Genomic DNA, 18,501 nt, shown 5'->3' with positions numbered 1-18,501 from the left:
GCACTGCCTGAAAGGGCGGTGGAAGCAGATTGAATAGTAACTTTCAAAAGGGAATTAGATAAATACTTGAAGGGAAAACATTTACAGGGGAAAGAGCAGGGGAATGGGACTAATTGGATAGCTCTTTCAAAGAGCCGGCACAGACATGATGGGCCGAATGGTCTCTTCCTGTGCTGTACCTACTATGATACTATGACTGCCAGTGATATAGGTGGCTGAATGCTTAAAGTCTTTGTCGGACATTCGATTTATTTAAAACCAGTTAATCTCCCATGACATTGCACACAGAGGGGTAGTTCTTGACTTTGTGCGATAGCGTGAAACGGGTGATAGCAAGTCAACAGCCCATTTTATGTCTCTCACGATTTTTATCTCCAAGTGGAAATAAAAATGGGGAGAGATGTAAAACGGGCTGACGACTCGCTATCACCAATTTTACACTATCGCACAAAGTCAAAATCTACCCCTCCAGAGAGTCAAAATCAAGTACAGTCTTCAGATGAAGTGGGGTTAGACGGCAGAGACGAGTTGGGTTAGGGCATGCAGATTAAAGACGACCTAAGTTAATCAAACAGTTTCACATCTGCAAACTGTCTGCATTTTATGCGGACAATCAGCATTTTTACTCGGTTTCTGCTTCTGTTGATGCTCCAGCTTTGAAACCAGCGTGGATCCCTTTCCAGGTGCCCTCTTGTAAACTCGGTTTTTAATCGATGCTGCTGTGCTGTGCAGCACACACGTTTGGCAAGACAAAGGTGGCTCGAAAGGTGAGAAAGGGTGGACATGGACAAGCCCCATTTCACTTCCCTTGCCAAAATAGTCCAACTGTTTAATTAGTGATGTGTGCGATAGGAGATGAGCGGGCTGAATCAGGGCAAAAAAAATGGAAGGACCATAATGAAAATACCAGAGAGAAAAGCTTCAATCCTTGATGAAAGAAAGAACTTGCATTCATCTAGCACCTTATCACATCTGAGAAACATCCCAAACCACTTCACACTCAATGAATTACACTCTTTTGCACACAAGCAGTGACAAAATGAATGAGTATTTAACTTATTTTATCGTTGAGAGGCAAATGTTGGCCAGCAACACTGGAAAAGCTCACTATTCATCCAATAAGATCTTTAATGTCCACTTGAACAGGCAGCCAAGTCCTCAGTTTAGCATCTCATTTGAAGGATCGGGCCTCCAACAGCGTAGCACTCCCTCGTTGGAGCGTTAGCCTAGAGTGGGCCTTGAGCCTACAAACATCTGGCTTAGGGGTCAGAGTGCAACCAACTGAGCCAAGCTGACACTCGCAAAAGTAGTTTGGGTTTGGAGAAACCGTAGCTCCTGTAGCAATTGGGTTGATGTCCTCGCAACTAGAATACGAAAAGGTCAGGAAAGAAGTTAAAAAAAACAATTGGGAAGGCAATGGGAAACTATGAAATTAAATTATGATGTAATAAGGCACCGAGAGTTTCATTCAGAACTTGTTTCTGTACAAACTTCAATTGAATAACAATTTTTTTTGCAGTAAATGCAGAAATTTGTGTTCTGAAAGAACAGCAGGGAATTTCAATTTTCTTAATGCAGTTCCTGCTGTGGTTTCGATCTCTGCAAGAAAGTAATTATTTATTTTTATTCAAGCTTCTTCTCTGAGCCGGAGAACATGTAACGTTACCAGAATAATCACAACACGGAAACGGCTATTTCAAAAAACATTTTTAGTTGGTACTAAAGTGTTGATAATATTCACCTGAAGAACTCAACATCCAGAAAGGAATTGAAGGATATGTTGATAGGGTTAAATGAAGAGGAGTTGGAGGAGGCTCGTGTGGAGCATAAACTCTACATTCCATGTGTCAGCTTGGCTCAGTTGGTTGCAATATGACCCCTAAGCCAGATGTTTGTAGGCTCAAGGCCCACTCTAGGCTAACGCTCCAACGAGGGAGTGCTACGCTGTTGGAGGCCCGATCCTTCAAATGAGATGCTAAACTGAGGACTTGGCTGCCTGTTCAAGTGGACATTAAAGATCTTATTGGAGGAATAGTGAGCTTTTCCAGTGTTGCTGGCCAACATTTGCCTCTCAACTATAAAATAAGTTAAATACTCATTCATTTTGTCACTGCTTGTGTGCAAAAGAGTGTAATTCATTGAGTGTGAAGTGGTTTGGGATGTTTCTCAGATGTGATAAGGTGCTAGATGAATGCAAGTTCTTTCTTTCATCAAGGATTGAAGCTTTTCTCTCTGGTACTTTCATTAATCCATGTAACGCCGCACTTCATGTCTTCACCTCAAAGACCCACATCACATCACCTCTATACTCACCAAGCTCCACTAGCTTCTATGCCCCAGGGAGTAGACCTTAAGATTTATCTTAGACCTTCGACAAGGAACCGCATAGTAGACTCATGACTAAGGTCAGAGCATGTGGAGTCAGGGACAAGTAGCAGAATGGATAGCAAGCTGGTTACAAAGCAGAAAACAGAGAGTAGGGGTTAAAGGTAGTTACTCAGACTGGCAAAAGGTGGGAAATGGTGTTCCATAAGGATCGGTGCTGGGACCGCTGTTGTGGCGAGGCTGTGGAGGGATCTGAATGATAATTTCATAGAATTACACAGAATGTACAGCACAGAAACAGACCAGTTGGCCCAGCAGGTCCATGCCAGTGTTTATGCTCCACATGAGCCTCCTCCCTCCCTATTTCATCTAAACTTATCAGCATATCCTTCTGTTCCCTTCTCCCTCATGTGTTCATCTAGCTTCCCCTAAATGCATCTATGCTAGTCCCCTCAACTACTCCTTGTGGTAGTGAGTTCCACATTCTAACCATTTTCTGGGTAAGGAAGTTACTCCTGAATTCCTTGTTGGATTTATTAGTGACTATCTTATATTTATGGCCCCTAGTTCTGGTCTCCCCCGCAAGTGGAAACAACTTTTCTACGTCAACCCTATCAAACCCCTTTTATAATCTTAAAGATCTCTTATAACGTCACTCCTCTGTCTTTTTTCTAGAGAAAACAGCCCCAGCCTGTTCAATCTTTCCTGATAGATATAACCTCTCAGTTCTGGTATCATCCTAATAAATCTCTTTTGCACCTTCTCCAGTACCTCCATATCCTTTTTATAATATGGAGACCAGAACTGTTCACAGTACTCCAAGTGTGATCTAACCAAGGTTCCATACAAGTTTAACATAGCTTCTGGGCTTTTCAATTCTATCCCTCCAGAAATGAACCCCAGTGGTTTGTTTGCTTTTTTATAGCCTTATTAACCTGTGTCCCTACTTTTAGTGATTTGTGTATCTGTACCCCCAGATCCCTCTGCTCCTCTGCTCTATTTAGACTCTTTTTATCCAAGCAGTATGTGGCCCCCTAATTCTTCCTATACAAATGTAATACCTCACACTTATCTATATTGAAATTCATTTGCCAATTACATTTCCATTCAGCAAGTTTATTAATATCTTCCTGTATTTTGTTGCAGACCTCAGTATTAACTACACCCCCCAATTTGGCGTCGTTCACAAATTTTGAAATTGTGCTTCTGATTCCCGAGTTCAAATCGTTTATGTAAATGGTGAACAACAGTGGTCCCAGTACTGAGCCTTGTGGAACATCACTTCCCACCTTTTGCCAGTCTGAGTAACTACCTTTAACCCCTACTCTCTGTTTTCTGTTTTGTAGCCAGCTTGCTATCCATTCTGCTACTTATCCCTGATTCCACATGTTCTGACCTAAGTCATGAGTCCACAATGTGGTACCTTATTGAAGGCCTTTTGAAAATCCAAATATATTACATCTACTACGTTATCCTTGTCTACCCTTTCTGTTGCTTCTTCAAAGAATTCAATAAGGTTGCTCAAGCATAACCTTCCCTTTTGAAACCTGTGCTGACTATTCTTTATTATATTTTTGGTTTCTAGATGTTTTTCTATTACATCTTTGAGTAAGGATTCCGTTATCTTTCCTATCACAGACGTTAAGCTAATTGGTCTATAGTTCCCTGGACTGGTTCTATCTCCCTTTCTAAATATAGGAATCACATTAGCTGTCCACCAGTCCCCTGGCACTATTTCATTGCATTTTTATATATACGTGATAGTGTGTCTGCTATCTCTTCCCTAACTTCTTTTAATATGCACGGATACAATCCATCTGGGCTAGGGGTTTTATCCTCTCTAAGTTTGATTAGTTTATCAATTATCTCCCCCCTTTCTTTCTTAAATGTCTTTATATCTTCTTTGACCTTTTCTTCTAATGTCATGCCCACCTTGTTAGTCTCCCTGGTAAATAGTGAGGCAAAGTAATTATTTAATATTTCTGTCATTTAGCTGTAATTTCCTGTATGATTATCATATGTATCCCTTATCCCTATGCTGATTCTTCTTTTGTTATTTATGTGTCTGTGGAAAACTTTACTATTTCTTTTTATATTCCTTCATAATTTAATTTCATAGTTTCCCATTGCCTTCCCAATTGTTTTTTTTAACTTCTTTCCTGACCTTTTCGTATTCCCTTTTGTCATCATCTCCTTTGTTGTCCACATACTTAGTGTATGCCTTTTCTTTAGTTTCAATTTTGCCCTTGTTTCTTTATTTACCCATGGTGTATCATTACTGGTTAGTTTGTTCTTGCTTTTTAGTGGGATATATTTCTCCTGGATTCTATTGATCACTGTTTTAAATGTTTCCTACTTCTGTTCTGTTTCTTTATCAGTAAATATTTCCAGTTTACCTTCCCTAGTTCCATTCTCATCCCCTCAAAATCAGCTTTTTTCCTATTTCTCACTTTGGTCTTTGTCTTAATATGTCCTTCTCAATTTTTATGTTAAACATTATTATGTTGTGATCGCTATTGCCTAGATGTTCCGCTAAGGTTATTTCTCTTATCTGTTCTGGTTCATTTCCCATTATTATGTCCGGCCATGCTTCCTCTCTTGTTGGACTTTTTACATACTTGGTAAGTAAGGAGTCCGAAACACATCGTTAACAATCCATTCCCTGTACCCCTTTACCTATCTCTTCTTGCTAATTTATTTGGGGACAGTTAAAACCTCCCATGATTATAATTCTCATATACTCATTTCACATATTTGCTTATATATTTCTTCCTCCACCTCCTTTCCATTATTCGGTGGTCTGTAGTTTATCCCTATTAGACTGATCGATCCCTTCTCATCTTTTATTTCAATCCACGTGGATTCTGTTTCTATCCTTCTGTTGGTGATGTCCCTTTTTTCTACTGCCATTATGTTATCTCTAATTAGTACAGCTACTCCACCCCTCCCCCTTCTTCCTTCCCTCAGCTTTCTGATTATCTTATATACTACGATATTTAGTTGCCAGTCCTGTTCTTTATGTTGCCATGTTTCAGTTATTCCTACTATATCTAGTTCCTCGCTATGGATTATTGCCTCCAGTTCTCCCGTTTTATTTTGGACGCTGTTTACATTGCTGCACAGGCAGTTTAATTCATCTTTAATAGTTGTTCCTTTTACTTTATTTTTAACAGTCCTTTTATACTCCTGTTTTATAACAGTATTTGTTCCTTGACCGTTTATGTTATCTTCATTCCTTACCCTGGTCTGACCTTTACACTCATCTCCTGTTTCTTTTATCTTTAAGCTTTTGTTAATACTCCCCGATCCCTCCCCACATCTTGCTACTTTAAAGCCTCGTGCACTGCCCTATTTATCCTTTCCTCTAGGACTCTGGTCTCATTCTGGTTCAGGAGGAGCCCGTCCCAATGGGATAGCTCCTTCCTGTCCCAGTACTGGTGCCAGTGTCCCATGAAATAGAACCACTCCTTCCCACACCACTCTTTCAGCCACAAATTCACCTTTCTGATCTGCCTATCCCTATGCCAATTAATACATGGTTCAGGTAATAATATTCCAAACAACGTCCTGCGTTGGATACGGGCATGGTGCTGGGAGATTGGAGGACTGCTAACATTGCACTGTTGTTTAAAAAGGGAGCGAGGGATAGACCGAGTAATCACAGGCCAGTCAGTCTAACCTCAGTGGTGGGCAAATTATTGGAATCAATTCTGAGGGACAGGGTAAATGTCACTTAGAAAGGCACGGAGTAATCAAGGACAGTCAGCATGGATTTGTTAAGGGGAGGTCGTGTCTAACTAACTTGATTGAATTTTTTGAGGAGGTAACAAGGAGGGTCGATGAGGGTAGTGCATTTGATATAGTCTACATGGATTTTAGCAAGGCTTTTGACAAGGTCCGACACGGCACACTTGTCAAAAAATTACAAGCCCATGGGATCCAAGGGAGGGTGGCAAGTTGGATCCAAAATTAGCTCAGTCGCAGGAAGCAAAGGGTAATGGTTGACGTGTTTTTGTGACTAGGAGGCTGTTTGCATTGGGGTTCCACAGGGCTCAGTACTAGGTCCCATGCTTTTTGTGATATATATTAATGATTTGGACTTAAATGTAGGGGGCACAATTAAAAAGTTTGCAGATGATACAAAAATTGGCCATGTGGTTGATAGTGAGGAGGAAAGCTGTAGACTGCAGGAAGATATCAATGGACTGGTCAGGTTGGCAGAAAAGTGGCAAATGGAATTCAATCTGGAGAAGTGTGAGCTAATGTATTTGGGGAGGGCAAACATGGCAAGGGAATACACAATATCCCCGATATCCCCACCATCACGGAAGCCAGTCTTCAGCCAATTCGATTCACTCCACGTGATATCAAGAAATGGCTGAGTGCACTGGATATAGCAAAGGCTATGGGCCCCGACAACATTCCAGCTGTAGTGCTGAAGACTTGTGCTCCAGAACTAGCTGTGCCTCTAGCCAAGCTGTTCCAGTACAGCTACAACACTGGCATCTACCCGACAATGTGGAAAATTGCCCAGGTATGTCCTGTCCACAAAAAGCAGGACAAATCCAATCCGACCGATTACCGCCCCATCAGTCTACTCTCAATCATCAGCAAAGTGATGGAAGGTGTTGTCGACAGTGCTATCAAGCGGCACTTACTCACCAATAACCTGCTCACCGATGCTCAGTTTGGGTTCCGCCAGGACCACTCGGCTCCAGACCTCATTACAGCCTTGGTCCAAACATGGACAAAAGAGCTGAATTCCAGAGGTGAGGTGAGAGTGACTGCCCTTGACATCAAGGCAGCATTTGACCGAGTGTGGCACCAAGGAGCCCCAGTAAAATTGAAGTCAATGGGAATCAGGGGGAAAACTCTTCAGTGGCTGGAGTCATACCTAGCACAAAGGAAGATGGTAGTGGTTGTTGGAGGCCAATAATCTCAGCCCCAGGACATTGCTGCAGGAGATCCTCAGGGCAGTGTCCTAGGCCCAACCATCTTCAGCTGCTTCATCAATGACCTTCCCTCGATCATAAGGTCAGAAATGGGGATGTTCGCTGATGACTGCACAGTGTTCAGTTCCATTCGTAACCCCTCAAATAATGAAGCAGTCCGAGCCCGCATGCAGCAAGACCTGGACAACATCCAGGCTTGGGCTCAAAAGTGGCAAGTAACATTCGCGCCAGATAAGTGCCAGGCAATGACCATCTCCAACAAGAGAGTCTAACCACCTCCCCTTGACATTCAACGGCATTACCATCGCCGAATCCCCCACCATCAACATCCAGGGGGTCACCATTGACCAGAAACTTAACTGGACCAGCCATATAAATACTGTGGCTACGAGAGCAGGTCAGAGGCTGGGTACTCTGCGGCGAGTGACTCACCTCCTGAGTCTCTTAAAGCCTTTCCACCATCTACAAGGCACAAGTCAGGAGTGTGATGGAATACTCTCCACTTGCTTGGATGAGTGCAGCTCCAACAACACTCAAGAAGCTCGACACCATCCAAGATAAAGCAGCCCGCTTGACTGGCACCCCATCTACCACCCTAAACATTCATTCCCTTCACCACCGGTGCACTGTGGCTGCAGTGTGTACCATCCACAGGATGCACTGCAGCAACTCGCCAAGGCTTCTTCGACAGCACCTCCCAAACCCGCGACCTCTACCACCTCGAAGGACAAGAGCAGCAGGCACATGGGAACAACACCACCTGCACGTTCCCCTCCAAGTCACACACCATCCCGACTTGAAAATATATCGCCGTTCCTTCATTGTCGCTGGGTCAAAATCCTGGAACTCCCTTCCTAACAGCACTGTGGGAGAACCGTCATCACACGGACTGCAGCGGTTCAAGAAGGCGGCTCACCACCACCTTCTCGAGGGCAATTAGGGATGGGCAATAAATGCTGGCCTTGCCAGCGACGCCCACATCCCGTGAACGAATAATAAAAAATAAATAAATAAATGGGAGGATACTGAAGGGTGTGGAGGAAAAGTGAGGGACCTTGGAGTGCATGTCCACAGATCCCTGAAGGTAGCAGGACAGGTAGATAAGGTGGTTAAGAAGGCATATGGAATACTTTGCTTTATTAGCCGACGCATAGAATATAAGAGCAGGGAGGTTATGTTGGAAATGTACAAAACACTAGTTCGGCCACAGCTGGAGTACTGTGTACAGTTCTGGTCACCACATTATAGGAAGGATGTAATTGCACTGGAGAGAGGGTACAGGGGAGATTCACGAGGACATTGCCAGGACTGGAGAATTTTAGCTATGAGGAAAGATTGGATAGGCTGGGGTTGTTCTCTTTGGACTAGAGGAGGCTGAGGGATGATTTAATTGAGATGTACAAAATTATCAGGAGCCTGGATAGAGTGGATAGGAAGGACCTATTTCCATTAGCAGAGAGATCAATAATCAGGGGGCATAGATTTAAAGTGATTGGTAGAAGGATTCGGGGGGAGCTGAGAAAACATTTTTTCACCCAGATGGTGGCAGGGGTCTGAAACTCACTGCCTGAAAGGGTGGCAGTGGCAGAAACCCTCAACTCATTTAAAAAGTACCCGGATATGCACCTGAATTGCCGTGACCTACAAGGCCACGGACCAAGTGCTAGAAAGTGGGATTAGGCTGGGTGTCTCATTTTCGGCTGGCACCAACATGACATAAATTTTCTATGATTCTATGATTCTATCTGACTGCAATAAGGAGGCAGTATGAGGTAAATAATATGTTATGAAGTCATCAAATTGCTTGAAATAATTAAACAGAATTAGATAGCATAATCCTTGATGTCTATAGTTTAAAGGATACTTTGCTGGACTGTTGGTCGAACATATTTGGTCATAAAAACATTTGTAAAAATCATGTTAGAATACTTTTCATTTCTTGGTGCAAAATTTATCAGTCCTGCCGGGATCATAGAATGTTCCAGCACAGAAGCCCGTCGTTCGGCCCATCGATTCTGTGCTGGTGGACTTCTCTCGTTTATCATTTTACTTTATTTTGACAGTCCTTTTATACTCTGTTCAATAACTGTATTTTTTCCTTGACCGTTTATGTTATCTTTATTCCTTACCCTTGTCTGGCCTCCAGTCTAATCCCTTTCCCCTGCTTGCTGACCATACCTGTTAATATTCATCATTCTTCAAGCAACTATCTAATCATAAGAATTTATGGACTCTGCTTCGAGAATGGTTTTGTGGCAGAGAATTCCACATTCCAACCAGCCTCTGTTAAATAATTTATTTCTACGCTCCTTTTGTGATGATTGTCGATTTGCACCCTCCCCTTACCGTTCTATTCACTAGTAGAAACCATCGATCGCTATTTACCTCAACATCACCTTTCAAAATCTTGAAGGCGATCACCGCATAAACATTTTATTTAAGCTGCAGTTTCGCATGGGAGTTATATGTTAAATATAAAATTTTTAAATATTCAATTTGGTCAATCTGATATGCATTTAGGGACAATGTAACTTGCACTTTGCACAGTTAAGTTAATTTGTTTGCAATTATAGATGTGCAGCTTCTAAATTGTCATAATTGTTTCAGGGTGGGAGTGAGGTGACTGGTAGAAACCGGGATTTAACTGCGTTTAATTATCGTTTCATGGGCATACATTCAGAAGAAAGTGAGTTTGTGTGCTTTATGGCATCCATGGCCTGGCCCCTCCCTGTAACTTCGTCCAGTCCTACCACCCTCCGAGATCTCTGTGCTCCTCCAATTCTAACCTCTTGCACAGCCCCGATTTCCTTACTCCACCATTGGCGGCCGTGCCTTCAGCTGCCTAGGCTCCAAGCTCTGGAATTCCCTCCTTAAACCTCTCCATCTCTCTAACTCACTCTCCTCCTTTAAGATGCTCCTTAAAACCTACCCCTTTGACCACCTGTTGCAATATCTCCTTAAATTGCTTGGTGTTAAATTTTGTCTGATAACACTCCCGTGAAATGCCTTGGGACATTTTACTGCATTAAAGATGCTCTATAAATGCAAGTTGTTCTTGTGGTTTATCCATCCTATTTAATTGTGCATCTCTTCTGGCTCCTGGACTGAGTAATATTTTGCTTCCAACTGGTTGCTATTTCTACAACGATCATAAGACATGTTGCATATGTCTGAGAAATACATGGATTACCATAAAATCCCAACACTGCGTAGATTCCAAAATGCTGGAAAAATGCCCCAAATAAAATATCAAAAATCAACTTCCCTTTTTGGATGTCAGCTCCATGTGTCTACCAGAGAGACTTTGGGGAGTCAGATGAGCCACTCACCGCAGAATACCCAGCCTCTGACCTGCTCTTGTAGGCACTGTATTTATATGGCTGGTCCAGTTAAGTTTCTGGTCAATGGTGACCCCCAGGATGTTGATGGTGGAGGATTCAGCGATAGTAATGCCGTTGAATGTCAAGGGGAGGTGGTTAGACTCTCTCTTGTTGGAGATGGTCATTGCCTGGCACTTGTCTGGCGCGAATGTTACTTGCCACTTATCAGCCCAAGCCTGGATGTTGTCCAGGTCTCGCTGCATGCAGGCACAGACGGCTTCATTATCTGAGGGGTTGCGAATGGAACTGAACTCTGTGCAATCATCAGCGAACATCCCCATTTCTGACCTTATGATGGTGGGAAGGTCATTGATGAAGCAGCTGAAGATGGTTTGGCCTAGGACACTGCCCTGAGGAACTCCTGCAGCAATGTCCTGGGGCTGAGATGATTGGCCTCCAACAACTATTACCATCTTCCTTTGTGCTAGGTATGACTCCAGCCACTGGAGAGTTTTCCCCCTGATTCCCATTGACTTCAATTTTACTAGGGCTCCTTGGTGCCACACTCGGTCAAATGCTGCCTTGATGTCAAGGGCAGTTACTCTCACCTCACCTCTGGAATTCAGCTCTTTTGTCCATGTTTGGACCAAGGCTGTAATGAGGTCTGGAGCCGAGTGATCCTGGTGGAACCCAAACTGAGCATCGATGAGAAAGTTATTGGTGAGTAAGTGTCGCTTGATAGCACTGTCGACGACACCTTCCATCACTTTGCTGATGATTGAGAGTAGACTGATGGGGCGGTAATTGGCCAGATTGGATTTGTCCTGCTTTTTGTGGACAGGACATACCTGGGCAATTTTCCACATTGTCGGGTAAATGCCAGTGTTGTAGCTGTACTGGAACAGTTTGGCTAGAGGCGCAGCTAGTTCTGGAGGAAAAGACTTCAGCACTACAGCTCGGATGTTGTTACCACACAATTGATCACTTGCTGTCACTTGGCTGGCAGGTTGAGCTAACCAACTGCAGTTCAGACAATCCATTCAGGTCAATTGAACTTGGAAATGGGCAAGTACTTTGCAGGATTGCCAATGTTTCCCCTTGGACAGTCAGCATGAACAGTCAACAGCTGCTGCTGCAACCCAAATGTAAAACAAAACCATTCAAAACGTTAATTTTAAAAGTAATGCACTACTTGTGTTCAGTGGGTAGCTCTCTCGCCTGAGTCTGAAGGTTGTGGGTTCGAGCCCCACTCCAGGGACTTGAGCACATACTCTCGGCTAACACTCCCAATGCAGTACTGAGGGAGTGCTGGACTGTCAGAGGCGCCGTCTTTCAGATGAGATGTTAAACCTTTTATATCCACCTGCTCTCTCAGGTGGATATAAAAGATCCCACGGCAGTATTTGGAAGAAGGGTTGGGGAGTTCTCCCTTGTGTCCTGGTCAATATTTATCCGTCAACCAACAGCACTAAAAAAGATTATCTGGTCATTATCTCATTGCTGTTAGTGGGATCTTGCTGTGCGCACATTGGCTGTCACGTTCCTAAAATTACAACTGTGACTGCACTTCAAAAGTACTTCATTGGCTGTAAAGTGTTTTGGGATGTCCTGAAGTCGTGAAAGACGCTATATAAATGCAAGTTCTTTCTTTCTTTAATTTATTCAGATCCTTATTTAAGGAGAAAAAAATCCCCATCTCACTGCACAGACCAATTCCTAACAACTCGAGTTTAGCCTCCTTTTAATGTAATGACTCTGTTTGGTAGAACTGAGTGCAAATCACCATTTGCTCTTTGCAGTAAGGTAATTGGTCACACGAGGACTGACAGGTGTGCTAAATGGTTGACCAGTATGCTGAAGCTGAGTTTAGCAAAGCAACGTGCTCTCAAGCGTGAAATGATCGTTTGGTTGCCACAATGGACCTTTAGGAATAACTTCATGGAAGGTCTTCATGCTAATCAGTAGGAAAACTGACGAAAAGAATGTTAGCTGTCTTCTGTGGATAGAAAGCCTTTTATACATGAATGATGATCCTACACTACACTTACCTTTTTATTATTAACCAAGTTTTCTCAGTAGATTGACATGGCTTCAAGAACAATATTACAAAAGAAATGTGGCACGTTTTTGAAGAAGGGCGGGGAATTTTCCTGGTGTTCTGGTCAACATTTATCACTCAACCCTGGAAGCTTTCCCAGTGCCCGAGCCAACATTCATTCCTCAACCAACATCACCAAAACAGCCTATTTTTAGTTCATTCTTGGGATGTGGGCGTTGCTGGCGAGGCCGGCATTTGTTGCCCATCCCTACTTGCCTTTGAGAAGGTAGTGTTGAGCCTTCTTCTTGAACCACTGTAGTCTGAGTGGTGAAGCTGCTCCCACAGTGCGGTTAGGTCGGGAATTCCAGGATTTTGACCCAGTGACGATAAAGGAACGGCTGATATATTTCCAAGTCGGGATGGTGTGTAACTCGGAGGGGAACTTGGAGGTGATGGTGTTCCCATGCCCCTGCTGTCCTTGTCCTTTTAAGTGTTGGAGGTCGCGGGTTTGGGAGATGAGCTTAACTGCTCATTCATCCCATTTGCTGTTTGTGGGACCGTGCTGTATGCAAATTGGCTGCTACATTTTCCTATGTAATTCATTGGCATGGAGCACTTTGGGAGGATGTGAAAGGCGGTATATTAATGCATAGTTGGCAATTAGGCTAAGCTTAGGAACTACAGGAGTGATTTTGTGATGCTCCTATTGTGGCACAGAGCCTCATCAGATTTGAGGGTGGATCTGCATTCGGCCTATAACACTCTATCCCAATTTTCCATCATACGCTCACTGCTACCAAGGCCCTAGGAGCCTCACAGAATTACCCCTTACAGCTCTCTTGATCTTCCTCTGCTTTACGAGCTGAAGTACTGGTGGGAAATGTTCCACAGCTGCACGTCCACTATCAAAGGACCAGATATCACGTAACTAACTGTTTCCATATTTAAAGGGCCTGTATTGAGTGATTTGGAAAGAAATTTCAAGCATATTTCTGCAGCATCATTTCATGTTCTAGCTAACTGTGAGGTCCACCATTTTGAGCATAGTAACCCGGAGGTGGGAATCTGGATGATGTCATCTCGGTCCCATGTATTGGGTAGCTGGGATGATCCATGTGGAAACTTCTGCAGCATTACTAATTTAGAGGCAGGGTAAACTCACAATGGGTGAATAATGTTCCCAAGGTACAGACTGGATCAGCGATTGTAAAATTGTTCAGGGAATAAATGTTGGCAACGTTCTGTTGTATTCCATGACCTAAATCATTTTTGGGTATTTAAATTTCTTGCTGGTCAAGTTGGGAGGCATAGATGGTTAGAAATGGAAGATTTCTCTACTTTTGGCTCCCATTATTAGCACTGACCACTCCTGGGGATCGCGGAAGTTACATCGCCTAGTACCTCAGTTCATCTGGTTTGTGGATGAGTCGTTGAACCGACGCTCCATCTGCTCTCTCAGATGGACGTAAAAGATCCCAATGGCACTATTTCGAAGAAGAGCAGGGGGATTCTCCCCAGTGTCCTGGCCAATATTTATCCCTCACCCAACATCACTAAAACAGATTATCTGGTCATTATCATATTGCTGTTTATGGGGTCTTGCCGTGCATAAATTGGCTGCCGCTTTTCCTACATTATAACAGTGCCTACACTTTAAAAGTATGTCATTGGCTGTAAAGTGCTTTGGGGCGTCCTGAGGTCATGAAAGGTGCTATATAAATGCAAGTTTCTTTCTTTTTCATTGAGTGAATTTTCCATTGGCCATGGCTGTGCTCTTTCTGCATGAGGTAGCCAACACAGTACCCAATAGTGCGCAGTCTTCTATTGCTGATTCACGTTCTCCAGGAACAGGTTGAGTCTGCACAGATTCATTTCAAATCTAATCCTAACGGCCGCCAATGAGCAGATGTTCCCGCCATTAGTTTGAGCTGAAATTAAACTGTGGCCCCGGGGGTGAAAGGAAAGAGAAGTTTCAATTCCTCATCACATCACTAACTTAAGTAGTTCCTTTCATTCATCACCCACACTCTCCATATACGTTCATCGCAATGGTCACTGTGCTTGCTTACCATCGTCACTGCAACCTGGCCCCATACAAGGCTCAAAGTCTTGAGTATGTGGGCAAGGCACACTTAGATCCAGTTGTGCTTTGAGCATCCGTTGCCTCATCCGTTTCCCTTTCTCACAAGTGGAGGAGCTGCAGGCTGACCACTGAGACCAATTGGAGTAGATGCAGGTTTCTGGAGTATCATCTGCAAAGCAAGGGTTAAAAACAGACAATTATTCAATTACCTTGGCTAATACCTCGCACTCCCAATCGTGTACCAGTTAAACTTCAAAGTGAAGAATCTTCCCCTGAGATTCAATGGGGGTCATTCTGACTTTCGACATTGGCGTAAAACGGTCGATCTAGAATCGGACGCCCATTATACACCTCCCACCGATTTTCCTTGCTGTTGAATTCAATAGAAAGGAGGATTAGACAGGTATATTTTGGGCTGCTGATCTATCGCTCATTTTACACCATCATCAAAAGCTAAAATGACACCCAATGCATCCAATCAGACAACTATTTTGATTCCGGCCTCAGATTCGATGGACAAATCCAATCTTTCCAATGGGTGACTAGATTTTCACACACCCGCTGTGAAGTAACAGATTGTTGTTTTCACATCCCTTTCGATGTCAGTTATGTAGAAAGCTGATTAACTTTATAAAATACTTTCTAAAATCTTTTTAACATTTAATTCTATGCTTATCAAGATAAGCGATGTGAGCACCGGGAAATTCTCCCCTTTACAGAGTCTGCTCAACTATTGAAACAGTGGGGGGGTGGGGGACATGTGAAACTGGTGCACTGCCTTCTCCTACCATTAAAAGATATTTTGAAGACATTTTTGATATTATTTGTTCCTTAGGTTGTTGACCTGTTAATATGTAATAGCAATAAAAAAGATATGGCCTTGTTACCTTTTATTCCTATGTGCTTTCACTTGTTGAAGACAAGCTATAAGAAAATAAGGTTGAGAAAGGTCCTTCATCCCATCAAAACTCGTAACCCAGCTCTCTCTTCTGAGCATCTACCCATACTTTGAATGCCTCAATGTTTCTCCCTCTGAAACCCTGGCTGGCAGATTCAGAACATAGGAATGGCAGGAGGCCATTCAGCCCCTCGAGCCTGTTCCTCCATTCAATCAGATCATGGCTGATATGTACCTCAGCTCCATTTACCCGCCTTTGATCCATGTCCCTTGATAACCTTACCTAACAAAAATCGATCGGTCGTAGAATCGGCCTTTATGGGGAGAAAATTCCAAATTTCCACTACCCTTTGTGTGAAAAAGTGCTTCCTGATTTCACTCCTGAATGGACTAGCTCTAATTTTAAGATTGTGCCCCTTTGTTCTGGATTGCCCCACCAGAGGAAATAGCTTCTCTGTATCTACCCTATCGAATCCCTTAATCATTTTCAATGCTTCGATTAGATCACCCCTCAACCTTCTAAACTCAAGAGATTGTGGTAAGGCTGAGGCACAACAGTGAGCTTTTGTTTCTAAATGTTTCTTTATCAAATACTGATCCACTTCCCTTTAACTCCAAATATTTAGTGAGGATATTTTTCCTGATTCTTTTTTCAATATATATCCTCTGGTCCTATTTTCCTGACTTACTTTTGAAGTAATATTCTGAGTTCACCATTTAATATTTCCAGAGGACATAGATATAAGGTGATTGGCAAAAGAGCCAGAGGCGACATGAGGAAACATTTTTTTTTATACAGCGAGTTGTTATGATCTGGAATGCACTGCCTGAAAGGGCGGTGGAAGCAGATTCAATAGTAAATTTCAAAAGGGAATTGGATAAATACTTGAAAGGAAGAAATTTACAGAGCTATGGGGAAAGAGCCAGGGAGTGGGACTAATTGGATAGCTCTTTCAAAGAGCCGGCATAGGCACAAGGGCCGAATGGCCTCCTCCTGTGCTGTATCCACTATGATATCCCTCGAAGGGTTCCTCTTAACCATCTTCTCGCGAGACTGTCGCATTTGAGTTTCTCTAATATTCCCTCACAGCTCAGTTTCTTTGGCTTGGGATCAGCCGTGTTGCTCTTCTCTGCTTCTCTCTCCAATGGAAAGGCAGCGAGTGAGAGGGATCGAGTTGTACTGAGTGTTGAAGCAAGATTCAAGACTTCTTGTCACTTGCAATGGAAAAAGTTAATGATCTCAAAATAGGGGGATAGATGAGTGGGACAATGGCTCATTGAACTAAGAAACTTACCATGTAAGTACAATGCCTCAGCTGTACTGAGAGGCAGATGTAGCACAGGGCAGCAGTATTACCACTACAAATAGCCTTAGGTCCACTGGGCTAAAGACAAGGGAAAATCAGCCGGAATTCCAAGTTTCTGATGGCTATCCAATGACCCCAATTGTAAAATAGGCGTGTGAACGTCAGTTAAGAGCTATGATGCCTCCATTTTATAATAGTCTGCTGGCACTTGCTGTTTAAGCTCATTTAGAATGGCCTTTTGAGCAAGATATTAGATGGGCAGCTGGTAACCTTAAAAAATGTTTCTCAATATGAGGCACACCCTTCAGAAAAGCAAGGGTGAATTCTAGGCAAAAGGGAAAGATCACAAAACCAGGGTAGATTTTCTTCCTCACCCCTGGGTAATAATCTCGCAGAGCGGGTCGCCCATTATAGAACCCGTTCGATTTTCCATGCCATTGAAATCAATAGATGGAACATCGGGCGGGTTCTATAAGAGGCAGGCAATCCACACTGCCAGATTACCACCCAGCCAGTCAGGATAAAATTCCACCCCATTCGTTCTTAAAATCGGTTAGATACATTTAACATTTAAAATGTGCGAGGATTTATCCCAGGACTACGAGCCTGTTTAGGTTCATCTTTGATACATGCATGGAAGTTGGACTACTTCTTTAATCAGGTCAATCATTGTACAAAGCTCTTGATTGCCCCTTGGTGTTTAAGGAGAAGATTTTACAAATCACGCACGAGGATAATATATTGGGAATCCAGGTGCGAAGGTCAGAGAATCGGACAGCACAGAAGGAAGCCATTCGGCCCATCATGTCTGTGCCGGCTCTTTGAAAGTGCAATCCAATTAGTCCCACTCCCCCCAGCGCTTTCCCCCACAGCCCTGCATATTTTTCCTTTTCAAGTATTTATCCAATTCCCTTTTGAAAGTTACTATTGAATCTGCTTCCACCGCCCTTTCAGGCAGTGATTCCAGATCATTACAACTTGCTGCGAAAAAAAAATTCTCCCCATCTCCCCCAAATCAGTGGGACTTGCAGCAAATTTCTACGCCAGGGCTCAAATTCATACGATCGAATCTATGATATTTTCAGAAGCAACAAACCGAAGTTAAATGCATGAGAAAAAAATTGTATTTACCTGTAGCGTTATTTTAAAATAACCTTGCTTACAGTGGAAAAATGCTCCTCCAGTCTGAAATGGCACCAGAACACTGAATTAATTAATTGTAACACAATTACCTTCGTCTTTCTCCTCTGGGGTGAGATCTGCCACAATATCATCTACATTATCAGGCTGAATATTACACTGCTCCCCCTGTGGAGAGATTATTAAGAACCATGAATAAAAAGGCCCAATTTACACATGCAAGAAACACAGCCAGACCAAAAAAGATCTATTTGGCAGTAACATTTAAAACCTGCTCGCAATTAGGCTCTGGTAAATGCAATTAAAGAAAATGTTTTAAAAAGATGATAAAACTGTGATTATGGTGCAAACTACATTGTTTCGATTAACCTTGTCCAATTCTCTGAGTAAGCTTGAAGTGAAATCTCACAAAACGGTTTCTTATTTCAATGACTCCGC

General features: G+C 43.0%; 1 protein-coding gene across 2 annotated transcripts in view; it reads right to left on the bottom strand.

The window, feature by feature from the left end:
- spon1b (spondin 1b) overlaps positions 1-18,501 on the bottom strand; it is a 467,163-nt gene that overhangs the window by 24,241 nt on the left and 424,421 nt on the right. For both annotated transcript variants that reach the window (XM_067994217.1, XM_067994218.1), the window contains 2 exons: positions 18,156-18,231; positions 14,705-14,887 (listed from right to left, as the gene is read on the bottom strand). In XM_067994217.1, the coding sequence (XP_067850318.1) occupies positions 14,705-14,887; positions 18,156-18,231 (259 nt within the window). The remainder of the gene's footprint in view (positions 1-14,704; positions 14,888-18,155; positions 18,232-18,501) is intronic.

This window comes from Heptranchias perlo, chromosome 12 (genome assembly GCF_035084215.1).
Source record: "Heptranchias perlo isolate sHepPer1 chromosome 12, sHepPer1.hap1, whole genome shotgun sequence".
NCBI lineage: Eukaryota > Metazoa > Chordata > Chondrichthyes > Hexanchiformes > Hexanchidae > Heptranchias > Heptranchias perlo.
Note: the sequence above shows the minus strand (reverse complement) of the source record. Positions and strands in the feature narration are given on the sequence as shown.